The sequence below is a fragment of the Ornithodoros turicata genome, chromosome 2, assembly GCF_037126465.1.
Source record: "Ornithodoros turicata isolate Travis chromosome 2, ASM3712646v1, whole genome shotgun sequence".
Taxonomy (NCBI): domain Eukaryota; kingdom Metazoa; phylum Arthropoda; class Arachnida; order Ixodida; family Argasidae; genus Ornithodoros; species Ornithodoros turicata.
Window position 1 is genome coordinate 100,770,010 of NC_088202.1, and position 15,014 is coordinate 100,785,023.

At 48.0% G+C, this 15,014-nt stretch overlaps 1 protein-coding gene across 2 annotated transcripts in view; it reads right to left on the reverse strand.

Moving 5' to 3' along the window:
- Positions 1-14,337, reverse strand: part of LOC135385843 (CTD small phosphatase-like protein 2-A) — a 28,771-nt gene extending 14,434 nt beyond the window's left edge. The window contains exons 1-2 of one of the 2 annotated variants that reach the window (XM_064615411.1): positions 14,227-14,337; positions 1,135-1,320 (exon numbers count right to left, since the gene is read on the reverse strand). In XM_064615411.1, the coding sequence (XP_064471481.1) occupies positions 1,135-1,290 (156 nt within the window). In that variant the 5' untranslated portion in view covers positions 1,291-1,320; positions 14,227-14,337. Of the gene's footprint in view, positions 1-1,128; positions 1,321-14,226 lie in introns of both variants that reach the window. The other variant, XM_064615410.1, reaches the window with a different exon arrangement.
- Between the last annotated feature and the right edge of the window lie 677 nt (positions 14,338-15,014).

The window sequence follows — 15,014 nt, forward strand, 5'->3', positions numbered from 1 at the left end:
CAATGATTTACAGTTGTCACGTTCATGACGGTGAAACGCCGCTGGATACAGTATCAGATGCACAGACCAAACGACAACTTTCTTTTGGGATAATGGTTGGGGTGTTTCATTGCCAGAGCCCAGAGGAGGTACTGCTCCCTGTAATTTGGTTGACGAGCTCACAGTGAGAACGAAAGTTCTACGTTGTCCAAAAGGTTTAGTATTTACGAACTGACCATTTCACAACCGTCGTGCCACAAGCATACGGCGGTAGCCGAGGTAATGGACTCGCGTCGATAGTGAGCTGCATATTTGTGGTCTACACCCCTCTGTATAATTTCTTCTGTGAGGATCTCTTCAGTGTTATTGTTTCTGAAGATATTGGAAAAACTGAAGCACAAATTCGGACAATGTGTGTCAAACAGAACACGTGTTTATTTCTATGGATAACGTGAACACACGACGTAGGTTTCAGTGAAGAAGGGATGTGCGCAGTAATGTGCAAAAAGGACGAAAGGAATGCGAGACTCAGTCAAAAACATGATGTCACAAGTGGATGGAGTCTGAGAAATGTGCATAGTCCTTAAAAGCAAGCTAGGACTTTGTGAAGCATCTAATAACCATCCTCTCGACATACCACTTACAGGTATGTGTTCTGCGCACTGTTACGTTATAAATATGGTGGTTGCTTCTGTGCAGTTTATCTCTTTGTTCTCTCGACAGAAAGGTTCCACATTATACGCATTTCGAAAATCAGCCCTTCTAATTACGGCGGTCGCTATGCAAACGTGCGGTTCCACTTGAGAATGCGTAGAACAGGCAGCGTGGTATTGCACACAGATACCAAGACCAAGACCGGCGCTGGCGCGATGGAGCAGCGCACCCCCTTTAGGTGTCACACTGCCCTTATAGAGGAGAAAATTCTCCTACTATGCTCGGAAGGCCATTAGCACCATAGGATGTGAGCGTCACTCCCACTGCTCTGCCAGCACTCTGATTGGCTGGATTTAAAGAGCTGCAGCATGAAGCAATTATTGAAGAGCGGCTGGAAATGCATTGAGGCTGCTGCTTCACGTCTCAGGTGACGTGGCGTCGCTTCAAGAAACGCATGTGTGAATCCGACTTCTGAGTGCGTAAATCTTAGCTCACGTTTACATCATTTGGAGGCAGCCTAAGACATCGGCTCCGTGTCCTCACATCCTGGTTGTAATGCACCACGGAGGAGAGGGGGTCCCCGTGACCACGACGGCCACTGGGACTCCAGCGACGGCGCTCCTCTAGAGGGGCCATGGTGCGCCGCACGACAGGCATGCTGCGCTGATCTCAACCCCAGCAGTTCATCTGAAAGAAACACAACCTGGCGTTTTAGCATGTCAAAATGAAAGGGCAGTATTTCACAATGCATCAACACTGAAATGTATGTACTTGTAGTTACACATGCATTTGACAAGGGGTGCCATGGCTATGGTTTTTACAATGGTCGACTGACGCAAAAATTTGGCTGCCAGTGCATATTCATGTCACATGTTGCTCTTATGTTGGTGCCTTTATTTCTAATATTTATTTCAAGAGCTGCTGGTGTTGAGCACGGCCGTGTTCTTTAACTTTACCTTGTAGAACACACCTCCATTCGGAACATAGGTAGCTACCAAATTGATGCTTCTACCTCTACACGCAGAAAATATGCATCCAGGTAGATAAATTCATTCATGCTCCAGTGAACAGGCCGGAACGGAGACAAAGTTGAACGCAAATCATGCTTCACATTGTCGTCATATAGTGCATCTGGATTGAAGCACATCATGCAAATCATTGCATATGGTATGCACATCGAAGCAAATTCTGCACTATTGGGAGGTAGCATAGAGAATTAGAGAGTAATGATCATGTAGAAAAATAAGTCATCACATAAACGTTCACACAAAGATAGATAAATTATGCTTTTACAAAATCCAGCAAAAATGGCAGTGTAGTCACCTTCCCAAGGGAACAACGTCGGCAAAATGCCGGGCCGACGTGTGCTTCCAACCTAAAAGTCGTTGGGCCCCCCTTGCAAAAAAAGGTTGGGCCAAGCCTGGGTATTGACTCGGCCCAACTTAATACTGGCAACCTTGTGCCAATGCAGTAGACCGACCTATAAGACCTATACACAGAGGCAAACACAGGGCCAGTGTAGAATCAAGTACGGGCAATAGCCAGCCCTTTGTCGGCTAGATGGCAGCCCACAGATTAAAAGCAACGATGGGCCAACTATGCCCAAGCAAAGGTTGGGCCAAGCTTGGCAATAGCTATGCTGGCCTACCCGGCCTTGGTTGGTGCATTATCGGCCAACAAGCTTGTTTCTTGATACAGATATGTAACCTGGCCAATGACTTGCCAAGCATTGGCCTGCCTGCACTGTGCCAAGTTCGGCCAAAGTAGTCCTCTGGCATCGCTCGTATTCATACTCAATTGTCTCGCGGCGTAGGGGAGAATCATAAAAGCTCGGAATATGCCAGAGACCACTAGAATCAAGCAGCTCACAAAGCAACAAAATTGCATTTCTTTCCTGACGAAGAACAGATACTATACATAGGTTGTCTCATGGGCTTCCACAAATTCAGGAGTGCTGTTCGCATGTGAGTCAAAATGAAGGGTGAGGTGTCCTAGTTTAATTCTATGTGTACACAAACAACATAGAAATGAGGAACTGCTTGTCGTATTAGCTCAGTATGAAGATGATGTCTATGTCTCTAACGTCTCGGTTTCTTACTGCTTTTGGTTTGAGACAATCACTTGGCCAATCGAAAGTCGAACTTCTGCAGTGCTACTCCATTCTGCGTTTCCCTCTCCCCAAGGCAACGTACCGAGATTGGATCAAGCTTGGCAAGAGCTTGGCTGGCCAACCTAGCTATGCATGGCAAGTGCTTGGCCAACAAGCTTGTCTCTTGGTACACCTGACCCTAGATCTAACCCCTGGCCGACGGCTTGCGAAACCTCGCTCTGCCTATCACTATGCAACATTGCACCAACGCTGGTTGGCCGAAGGAGTTGTTGGCCAACTGCTGTCTGACTTTTTGCCAAACGCCAAAGCGTCTTTTCTTCAGCTGTGCCAATCTCTCAATAGCACGCCCGCAACACATCACAAAACGTTTTCGGACCAACGTCGTTCGCCAACCACCACTGTGAACGACATCAGACCAATGTTGGTCCAAGGTGCAGCGGCCGACTAAGTCGCCTGCCAACCAAAAACAGACCACTGGCCGATGGTTGGCTGTCGGCAATTTCCACTTGGGTTTCTAGAGGAGGCAAAAGCCGAGTAGGGGATAAATGCCTACAGTAAAGCAGTTCCAACAAAATTGGACTGTTACTGGGGCAACCTGGCTAATTCTGCTGTGCATAAAAACACTGTAGCGATTACACGTTTTCAAAACGGAGAGAAGAAACTGAAGGGTGCAATGATGAATGATATGGTGCATGATGAAGCAATATTGTTGTGCAGGCAGGCGCGGATCAGTGGGGGGGGGGGGGGGGGGGGGGGGGTCCGGACCCCCCTCTAATCCCGACTTGAACATAGGGTTCAATGCACCAATCCCAGCATGCACGTGGCACTTGTCCATAGCGGACCCCCCCCCCCCCCCCTTGGGAAAATCCTAGATCCGCCCTAGTGTGCAGGTATCTGCACTCGAATCCTGAGCGAGCTTCTAGGACTACTTAAGGGACCGGAACCGTGCCCATTCTCATTGAAGTAGCCGCTCAAATTTCATTTTGCAAGATAAAGGTCGCTTTCGTAGTTTGGAGCAAGCGCACCCCGCACCGCGGTCTTTCAGCCGCGTGCTTCATTCCGTGTCTCAATTCATCAAGCAGTCTTGTCAGGATGCCCGTGCAAAATATTTACGCTGAGCAGGGAATAAAACTGCGCAATTCCTTTTTTCCTTTCCAATGCTTCAAGAGCGCCCTGAGAAGTCGGCCGTCTGCCGAGCGCGCTCGGCCCGTCGGTCGGAGCGTCGGTCGCAGGCGCAGAGGCCGATCTGCTCCCTTGACATAACGAGCCCTCTGTGACGTAATAGCAGCGTAGTGAACACCTGTAAGCGAGGCTAGTGATCAAAATTCCCCTCGGGTCCTGCTTCGCGTCAACCTCACGCACTGTCTTGCGAATTTCGGAAGGAGGGCGAGGCATTCGAGAGAGACGTCCCGCACCCCAGCTGAGATTATTGTGCAGGAGCTCACGGTGCAGAACAACACGAACAGCAGCCCAAAACGAAAAACTTCGGAAGGCCCTGTAACTGCTCCTTCAAACTCACGCTCGTGGAGGGCCTTATGCATGCCTTCGCACTAGTCCTCACAATCGATCACAGGCAAGGCAAGGCTAACCCTTCTGTGTAGGATTAGCCTTCACGAATGCTCTCGCGCGCTCCTCGATTTCACTCACCTTCATCTCATCGGCGTGAGATGATGGTGAAGCACCGCTGTGATGTTTCTCACGAGCAAGATCGCGTAGTTTGGCTACGGATACGCACCCTGCAACCTGCTCTCCCAGAAGACCTCTTCCTTTCTGTACGTCACTTAGTGACGTAAGAATCGTCCAATTGTGAGCTATCCTCGCTGCTTTCTTTCGTCATTTCAACAAATCAGTGTCACACTCACGAGCGAGTATGTAGTGCGACGACAACGACGACACGCCAGCGCTCTTGCCTCACGCAGGAATAAAACGCTTCTTTCGTCCACCGACAACGATGGTTCTAGTCTGTCCTTATTCTCCAGCGAGAACCCCACACTGGTGACCCTACAACATGTATATCGTACTACAAGTATCGAACTACAAGTATACCGTGCCAGTGCGCATCTTTGTGCGTAATAAATGGTACTTGCCAGTAAAGTGTTACACAGGGCGCGTCACGAGAAACTCACCAAAATTTCCGCACTCGCCTGTCATCAAAGTGAGAGAGGTTGACACCCAAAGGAGGAGAGTGAAGCGGCCGCATGAAAAACGGAAAAGACGCTCGAAGATTTTGCATTTTTGCATCTCGCTGCGTTTTCGACCTTTTGCGGATTAGAGACCCCATATGGTTCTCCACTGCAACTTTACACATAACCCGTCACCCTATTTTCACTAAACAACGAATATTTAATCGTGAGTGTTCATTAAAACTTGCTCTAATTGCAGAAATAACATTACCTGTAAGTAGGCCATATATCCGCCGTGAATAACTGCATGCAACGACTCTTGACATTTACATGACCCTCAGACGAGCATATGTAACAGCTGCTACGGATGACATTATGTTACTGAAGATATAACGTCTCATGTAGGCCTAGCTTGTGCGCTGCTGAGATGGCTACCTTAGGAACAAGGCAGGACGTGCCTCAATCCGTGCATAATGCAATGGCTCATATGAACTGCATCAGCACAGTATTATTAACAGCTACCCTTCGCATCCTTTGAATAGAAGGTTGTTATAGTCTTGGATTTCAACTCTGTATAGTGTTGATTGAATTTACACCACTCTATTTCATGCTTCTCACACGTTCCAACAGCACCCGCATGACTTGAGACGAACATTCCTTCCTCACCATGGCAAAATCCGTACCACAGCTACCCGCCCATCGTATTGTACACAGTGGCGCCCGAATTGATTTATATGTTTTGAAAACAATTCCGTTCACAGACGTCAAGCTTCATCACGAGTCTGGCAAGCACAGGTACGAGAGCTTCGACAGTGCGCATGGCGTCCTTCGGGGTGAAACTTCTTGTGGCAACGATTTCTGTAGCGCGTGCTTTGCTAGGCCCGCACGCGTCGATCAGCTGGCTGGTCCCCGGAGTCCGAAGGGACGCTGCGATCAATAGAGGCGACTGTGAGATGGCGCGGGCGTAGCGGACATGTCGGGGCCAATCACGGGCCGTCGCTCGCCAAGTATGCAACACCGCTGCCCTTCTATCCCTTCGGTATCCTCGCAATCGATCACTTCATCTTTCCCCAATCAATAGTGCTCTCCGAGCGGCGGCTGCTCCGAGCAACAGGGTTCTCCACCCGATCCGTCGCTCAATAGGTTGTCCGCGGATTCTCACATGCTTCGCCGTCGCCCTTCGTGCATGAAAGACGCGCTTTCCACGCCCATGTAGAACGCCGAGCCTGTCGCTTTCTTATAGAGCACGCGACATTAGATGAGGCAGCTGTAAAATACAAACAAAATATCGATCCCGATATGCATGATATGCACCGGTCAGTCGGTACAGCCTATCCCGTTACCAGGGTATACAAACTGCGCCCTCGCAAGAATCCCCAGTTCTCAGCTTTTCCCGTCTGCCCTGATGGATATGTTTTAGGAGCGTCAGATGTCGCCTTTGATCGTCATTAAACTTTGCGACACCAATACAGATTGTGCGATTGGAGGACAGTGCAGATGTTAAAATTTTGAACCAACTCAAGAATGTAACAAAATTGCAGCCACTTTCTCGATGCTTGTTTCCCCGTGCCCACTGTGAGTACACCACCCCATGACTATACGATCTGTGTGGCAGATGAAGAACTGAAGAGGGCTGAGATGATTATCGACTTTATCCCGCTTTTCCTGGGACTGAGGTCACAGACTAGGCAGCAGGCGTGAGGAAGGAAGGAACAAAAGAAGGCGACGGAGATGTCCATCAATTTTTGTGCTTTACCACTTCCCCTAAGGAAAATGAAGTGGAGGAATGGTGAATAATTAGAATGCTGTCGGACACAACAACGTTTCTTATACTCATAGCCACTTTGGCAGCTACGGCAAGCGGCTCCATCGTCACCACCGAGACATTATCCGAGACAACGGCCCTATACTACCTACCCGTAAGCACGTGTACAACACCTTCATCGTTGTCGCGTGACCTCAGCTGAGGCATGACAAGTGGCCGTCATTGAAGAAAAGATGTATATTCGGATCGAAGCAGATAGCGAAAGTGATTGGTGTTTATTAGTTTGATTTCAGTGGTTAGGACCAGGGAAGGGTAACGGACGTATTGCCGTTATCGTTTCCATTTTCGTTACTGCTATACTTTCGTTTTCGTTATCCGTTTCCGATACCAGACTTTCAATTTTGGTTCCGTTACTGTTTTCGATAATGGAAAGGCTGTTGCAGAGCTGCAGGAGGACAGCCAGTCCGGCTCTGTCAGCACCCTGTTTTGCACGGCGCTGCTCCGGTGTCACACGTACACACTACACATATAATACGTCATTGGGATCCGCATATCTTGCAAGATTTTTTTTAAGTGTAGGAACAGGTCTTCAGTCTTCACTCACTCTGAGTCCAGCAACTCAAGATGGGCGTAACCTTCATCCAATGTCGCATTCATAAGCGCACGCTCTCAGTAGTAAATAATACTGCCATAGCCACGGTGAAATGAAAAAAAAAAAGTAAAAATCAAATAACAAAAATTCGTAGGCTGTCATCCTCGTGCTATGGTGGAGCATAGTCATGCGTCGATGCCATGGAGTTATGAGGACTGGGACGAGGTAAGCGAAGGATGCACCCTCGTGATCCAATATTGCGCTTTGTCTCCATGCTCACGCGTAGTATTTAGAGCATTACAGGGAATGGAGTCATCAAAATACAAAAATAAAATGGTAAAGTCACTCAAATGTCATCGCACAACAGGAATAGCCATTACTCGACTTCAATACCGGAAGATAATTTTCGTTTCTGTTTCCGCTAATGGAGGACCGTGGTATGCGTTTCCGTTACCATTACCGTTAACATTCCCTGGTTGCGACGCCACGGACTTCATCACCCGAAGCGACACCTAAAGACTGATGTATACTCTAGGTGGAGAATGGAAGGTGACCTGGTTCCAATCTCGGTTCATGCTGTCTGTGTGTTTTCTCTGATTTTTGCACGGACGCTATAAGGCAAACATCAGTCCCCTATGAAGTCGGCACAGGCAACATGCTGCCGGGCAGATCACCCAGCAATCGAACTTGCCAAGAATCCTGGACCTCCTAGGATTTCTAGCGGGACTTGTGAGATGGGCTGAGGCTTTTAGAAAACCAGTAAACTCCAGATATGATTGAGGCTAGACCTCCTAAATGCAGAGCTTGTCCAGTAAGCGGAGGACACGGTGTGGTCAGTGCCAGTGCCAGTGTATACAGGAGACGGGGCCGCTTTATGACTATACAGAAGAGAGCAAGAACATCAATAACACAAGGTGGGGCGAGTAAATTTTCCACTTGTCCCCCCGGACGTGCCGTGGGGTGGTGAGAATGCGGGTAAGATTGTTGAATGATGTGTTTGTTCTCCTATGTTTAATTGCCCCGTCCACTACAACGGTAACATATTGGTGGTTGTGTTGCGGTATACGTCTGCCCCGCTAGTGAGGACACGAAATATACGGTTCTCAAAAGCATATGTTCGCCAAGGCAAGTTCACGCACTTGTGGCGCTTGAGTTACTCTCAGCTGGAGGCAGAAACGGAAAAAGTCTTTGCAAATTTGTGTGTCACACAGTATCAACAGATGTGCGACTGTCGTTTCAAGAAACTACTGGTACAGCATATAGGCTTGAGGAGGGCCCAACAACGACTGGTTCAGACGTGTGCTGCAGGCGTCTTAGGAAACGGAACCATCTGCTGGACCTGCAGCACTACAGCAAGATGCTGAGAACGCTCGGATAAATGCAGCCCGACTGGAACTCCTCGCGTGACGTCAGCAGACCTGCGTGGCATCAGGCCTACATAAGGGGGAGCTGTAAGCTCTCTCCGGTCACTGAAGTTTCGTTTGCTGCTGCTTCGGCCGGGCCACACGTCGCCTCAGTCACCAGATCGGCCATCCCAACAGGTTGTGAACGTCACGAAGTGATGTCGACTTCCCTGGTTCACTTACACGCTCTTTGAAGGAGCGGAGGGTTTCTAGAGCAACCCCCCCCCACCCCCCACCCCACCCCGCGAGCAACAGGTCGGTTGCCCCTTATCATTCCTTGGCAAGAGTGCATGCTATTTCTTGTACAACATGCACCAGCGGAGACAGAGTTTATGGAAGGCCGGGCATCTCACTACTCCTTCAAAGTTATTGTATAACGTCCATGTGCATTTTGCTTTGGCATTCATACTAATAAACCTAACTTCTACAACAATTCTCGCATTTTCGTATTGGCATAAGGGTATATTCTAGCTTGAGACCATTCTGTGGTGTCCGTTACGCCATTTTGAAGTCTTACAGACAAGCCTATAATCAAGGAAAACACGAAACAGCCTTAAGAAAAATTGAATAGCGAGTCGTTAGCTTCCCCCGCTCAATTTCCCGCCTTTCGTCTGCTATAAAAACACCACCTCGGCTTTTCTTTGTCTTTGCATCGGGCGCGCGCAACTTCCTGTGATCCATATATTTCCATATTTCCCCGGGGACATATTCAGACAAACATGCGCTGATGAGGTGCCATTATGTCCTCTTCTTTTTGCTTCAGGGTTGCTCACGCGATCAACGACGATGCCCAAAGCCTCATTTCCTAAAGTTCCTCTAGCGGTGCCGCTAAAGGTTGCCGTCCGCGCAGCTAAAGGTTCGGCGAACACTTTCATATTAAATCGAACAAGGTGAGGAAGTCGTGTCTTTGGACTCGAATGGCAAAATATATGTTGGAGAGGTTCCCGGATAATGTAAAAAGCGCCTTATATTATATTAGGCCCGTGCAGGCGGTGGCTTGAGAGGTGGAGAAGGGGAAAGCCCGAAGCCTCTTGCGCGAGATTTCTCCTGTGACGTGAGCCCAGTGCCTGCGTCTATAGGGCGTCTATAAGGGGGGGGGGGGGGGGGGGGGGGGGGGGGGGCAATTGCCCCCTGAACCAACCTGAAGGGGCGGCAAGAACACACCTTTCGTGCAGGAAGAAGCCGCTTTGGGGCGACAGAACAGATAAAGGAAAGCGAAATACGAGTGGCGCGCAAATTTCCCATCTTGTTCCCCGGAAGCGAATAGTAGGCGCCGGCCCTGCCTGGGCCGTTGCTTTTCGAGATGCACTTGGAATTTTTATTTGTGTGGTGGACAAGGTCTACAGTCTTTCTGTTACTCCGCTGTGACGCACAGATAATTTTATAAAAAATTGTAAACTTGGCACGTGCGTCAGAAAAACCTAAGCATCACCAGCGCAAGACAGCTTTGAATCTCGCGGGTCAGAAAAGCTTCTTCGCTCGGCTGCCAGTCTGTGACGTCATGTCTTCTGCCCAATAGTGAAGCACGTGACCTCTTTTCCTTCTTTTTACAACTGTATTTTTGCGCCTCGACTGGTCGTTCTCGCTAGCAGACTATTCTCAGCAGCCAATAAAAGGTGCTCTGCTGACCTGACGTCACAACATGCCAGTAGCAGCTTCCGCGCCGCTGCGCCCCCCCCCCCCATTCTGTAAAACCAATTTTCTCGGGAAATTCGCTCTTCCCAATGGGAATACTATTTATGCGCGACAGTTCCTGACAGTAGTATGTTAATAATGCGCGGTAAAAACGCAGTATATGTTCCAAGTGGCTTCCGCGTTCCTTCAAACCTATCTACGTACATTAATGCCGTGCCAGGCTTGTAATACGCAAGAATGTGTATTACAAGTATTATAATACTCCAGTAATATTTCTCGGGTTTTGACGTGTTCGTTCACCCCCTATGCATTATCAGCACGGTGATAATCCGGTCAAGCAGGTCAGCACACCCACAGTTTTAGGCCATCCGCTCTTTGAACACCTAGTCCTCTGGGGATTACTCAGTGTACCCTTTCTGGTCATAACATTCCCGGGAAAGAAAGGAACAGTCAGAAGTGTTCTTAGCTCTCTGTCCAAGGTTAATGTACACACCGCGGCCGGCTTCTACTTTTGGTACGCGGGAAATTCGGAATGGAGACTATATACTGAATGGTAAGTTTACGTGGCGGTTCACGAGGAACCGTGGCACGGTTTGCAAGGCCGAGTGTCATTTCTTTCCTCTAAAGATTCCTGTTAACGTTACGAAGCAACTGTGGCTATGAATGGCGTACAGACATGGACAGATGGAGAGGGGACAGCAGGAAAGAGTGGCAGGCAGGGGGCTAATATATGTCATGGGCCAGGTCAGGGGGAACTGTGCTGACATTAGTATGGAAAGTCATCGGAAAACCTGAAACCCGGGTTCAAACCCGCGTCATCTACTGGTCTCAGGAGGAAGGCGATCACTCTAACTGCGAGGCCCATGAGCTGGTAATTTCGAATATGCCCAAGACGTTCTTTGATTCGACCATATGGAAAAGCACTCGGATCGAATTTTTGCGAAAATATTATTATTAAAGCCAAATAGAGAGTAATGCACGTATCTTTTCATACAACAGGCACTATTTATGAAATAAATGTTGTGTGCGCTCTGGGCTTTTCAAAGTTATGAATTTCTTTATTGCCATAATGTATTATAATACAGTATTAGTATAATGTATTATGATACACATTTTCAAAAAAAGTATTAGTATTATAATACGCGTTTTTGTGGAGTATTACGTATTAGTATTATGATACGGGAAAAAAAATAGTATTACTGCCCACCCCTGCTCTCAACCAGGGCGTCGAACCCAAACGTTTTTCACTCCGGTTTTCGTTCCGATTCAAAGGAAACTGTTCAGTTCCGGTTCAGCTCCGGATTAAAGAAAGAGAACGGTTCGATACCGGTTCAGTTTCACATGGTGTAAGGAGAATTTACTGCAGTGAAAATAACCCTGTTTATTCTCCTCAAGATGCCAGACAGACAGAGAGAAAAAATGAGCGGGGTTACGAGGTCCCACCAAGTGGCTTAGAGAAAAACAACGAGCCCGTCGCTGCGCTTTGGGACATTGTTCTGATGTAAGGTTCGTACACAAATCACTATGGGAGTTGACACACCTAAATAACAGCAAGTCGTCCAGTTTGCGGGGAAAGACGGGACCTTTGATCCGATTGAATAAATTAAAAATTTCCTTACTTAAACACCGATGGATGCCATATGTTGAGCTCTTGCGGCATGTGCTCTTTAGATCCAAGTAGATCAATTTTCCACTTTTTGCTCGGACCGAAACCCGAAAATAAATTCTTTCGGTTTACCTCCGGATCATAAAAAAATTTTAGGGTTTTCATTCCGTTCTCGGTTTTCGGTTCCAGTTTTCGTTTTACTCCGGAACCCTGCTCTCAACATCCGGCGTCTGCTCTTATCATGCATTCCATCGAATAACAGTCAAACTACGCCACCATTTCGCCTGGGGTTTTCTATAACGTGGTCAGTCGTCCACGCGGAATAAATGGCATAAATAAATGACACTATCTGTGTATTCACACGAGCGACATCCTTACGGAAGATCCTAGTGGAAGAAAAAGCGAGAACACTGCTCACAGAGATGAAGTTCCGTCCCGTGATATGTTGAGCATTCACTCGGTGCGGAATATCGGGAGTGGCGTACTGCACACTTAGCAGACGACACCGTCAGCGTCTTTCCTGTCGTCTGCCACGGAATATCTTGTGGCTGTGTCGTAGGATATTCTCCACGGTTAGCAGTGTACGTGAACGCTGGAAGTTGAGCGCTCGCGCTCAGAAAGCTATGACGATTTTCGCGTCTTCCGCTTCTGCGGGGAATGTTGCTCGTGTGAATACACGGTATAGTGTCGAAATCGACTGGAACGGATGTGAGCGTCCCTTTAAAGGGCAAATAATTATGTGTCACGAAGGTGCGCGTTTGCACAACGCCCCAAATTAATGTAAAATGTTTGGCGCATTATAGCCTCCGTTGCTGCTGCGCCATTAAAATACTAATCATCATCATCATAATTTAAAATGTCCCATTTTGTATTATCTTGATAGTTGGTTTGTGCGAAATGTTAATGAGAGAGCCCTCCGGGGGTATTGTGATCCGCTACAGGCACAAAGATTGTGCGAAATACCACGAAACAGAAACCGGAAAAGAAGCGGGGGTGCTCTGCATGGCTTCGGCTCCACTTTCTTCAAGCAGTTGCGTGCCTGCATTCGTTCCTTCATCCATTTGTACGACAGAGAGGCAAAGCTAGTACTTTATAACTACACACGTGATGCAAATCACGTGAAACTATACTCGAGGATACGTGAAGGCACCTGGAAGGTGCAACTCCTTCAATAACTTGCGGCTTTCCGAGATCACATCAAGGAAGCGCACAAGGTTCTACATCTTTATTCTTGCTACTCCTGTGAGACACAAAATTTTCACAAGTACATACCCCCCCCCCCCTCCTTCCTGGAATTTCATAGCAGTAGCGTTGCTGATATCAATGAGAACCTTCATGATTGCTATTTGCATTATGGCAGCTCGGCCACCAAATAGATATAACCATCATGAACCCCCCCCCCCCCCCCTCTGGAAGGTCGGCACCCCCCGCCCCACCATCCCTCGCCCAGAGGTCGCTTTCTGTGAGATCACCGCTTGCGTCGTGATTCTAAGCTGCCGCAAGACGCAACAGTCAAACACGCGTATCAACTATCACTTCCTTCACGTCAGGATTAAACTGCCGACAGTGTGTCAACCTGACCAGACTCCCGCGTACGTGAAAAAGCGTACGATACGGTGACGTAAAGTGACGCAAGCCATGACGTCCTTGCCGTGTTAAGTTACAATGCCGTTCCACTTTTATTCATTTCACGCTTTTACAACGAAAAAATAGTAGTTTGAAAACTATCTTCTGAAATTAAATCACGAAATTCCCGCTCCAGAAATTTTGCGCGCCTTTTTCCACACGTCTTAACTTGAACCAGCTGATCGAGCGGTCGATACGTCTGCCGTCTGCTACCTTCTTGCTACGCCGCGATGCGAACGAAAAACATCGTCCAGTTAACGTCACAGCACATGAAACTATGTAGCGGTCTGCGTGTTTGTAACGTTTATTTCCGAACATTTTTCGGCTGGGGGCGTACCCGTTATTTCATGCAATGAAACATCGGAAAACTGAACGTTTATTTTTAGACCCCGCAAGCTTGAGGTTGAGTTGTGCGTGATGCGTATCTCTACGCGGCGCGACAAGCAACGCAAGCGACTTACTTCTGCCCGAACGAGCTTAACCATGTGTTTCTCTGCTCGCGAAAAGTTCGTAGTCAACTCAAGAAAGTCGTCGTTTGCATCTTACGTTCGTGCGAACAGCCTCCCGCCAATCGCAATGGCGGTAGGCCTAGTAATCTGCATCTGAATGCCAACCTTGGACACCTAGCGCCTCAGCGCGCAATTACGACGCTGCTTCTAAGATGTAGACACAACTTTAGACGACTCTCTCGTTTCATATTGTGAACCAGAGTCAAATGAAAGATACAGCTCACCTGTGGGTTGAGAAACGGACTCGTTTGCAGCGGGAACACAAAATTTCAAAGCGGAGTACAACCCCCGCGCGCCTCATACCACTGGCACAGTTCCCGGATGATAACGCACGCACAACCATTGAAAAACGCACTCACAAACAGGCGGAGCGCGCATGCGCTGTAGGGGGCGGCATGAGGGTTTCGGTTTGGGATTTCCGCGGTCGATCCCTCCTTGAGCGAGGCTGGATCAAAAACTGCCATGCTGGTTCTCTCGCCGCACAAGGTGGTGAGAGTACGGGGTACGGGGGCGTTGCGGCGGAACGGTATGCGTTGTCGAAGAAGTTCCGATTGATTTTGTTTGCAGAATGGTTGAATTCTTGTTCGATCGGTTTTCCTTGCACCGTTTTGTGCCACAATTTTTCATTCAACAACGGTAAAGAGCGCTGAATGATCAGTTGCGGGAAAAATTTTGTACTGTACATAGGTACACGATTATGCTGGTGTTACAATAAACTGCGGCATTAATTTATATCTAGTTTGTGGTGAATTAGATAACCCATAAACAATGCAATGTTCCTTGGCTTTAGTTTATCTTTTTCTGGAGTTCACGCTTTCCATCATGAATTTGTGTTATCCGCTGCAAGCCGCCTGTCAGTCATACATACATTGTTTATTGAAGTCATGTTGACACAGTCACATGTATGCACGCATGCATGCATACATGCACATACAGAGAGACAAAAGGACCGTGATCCTGAATGAATCCTTTTCTTGGTTAGCTTACATGATGTGCATCATTGATAACTTCA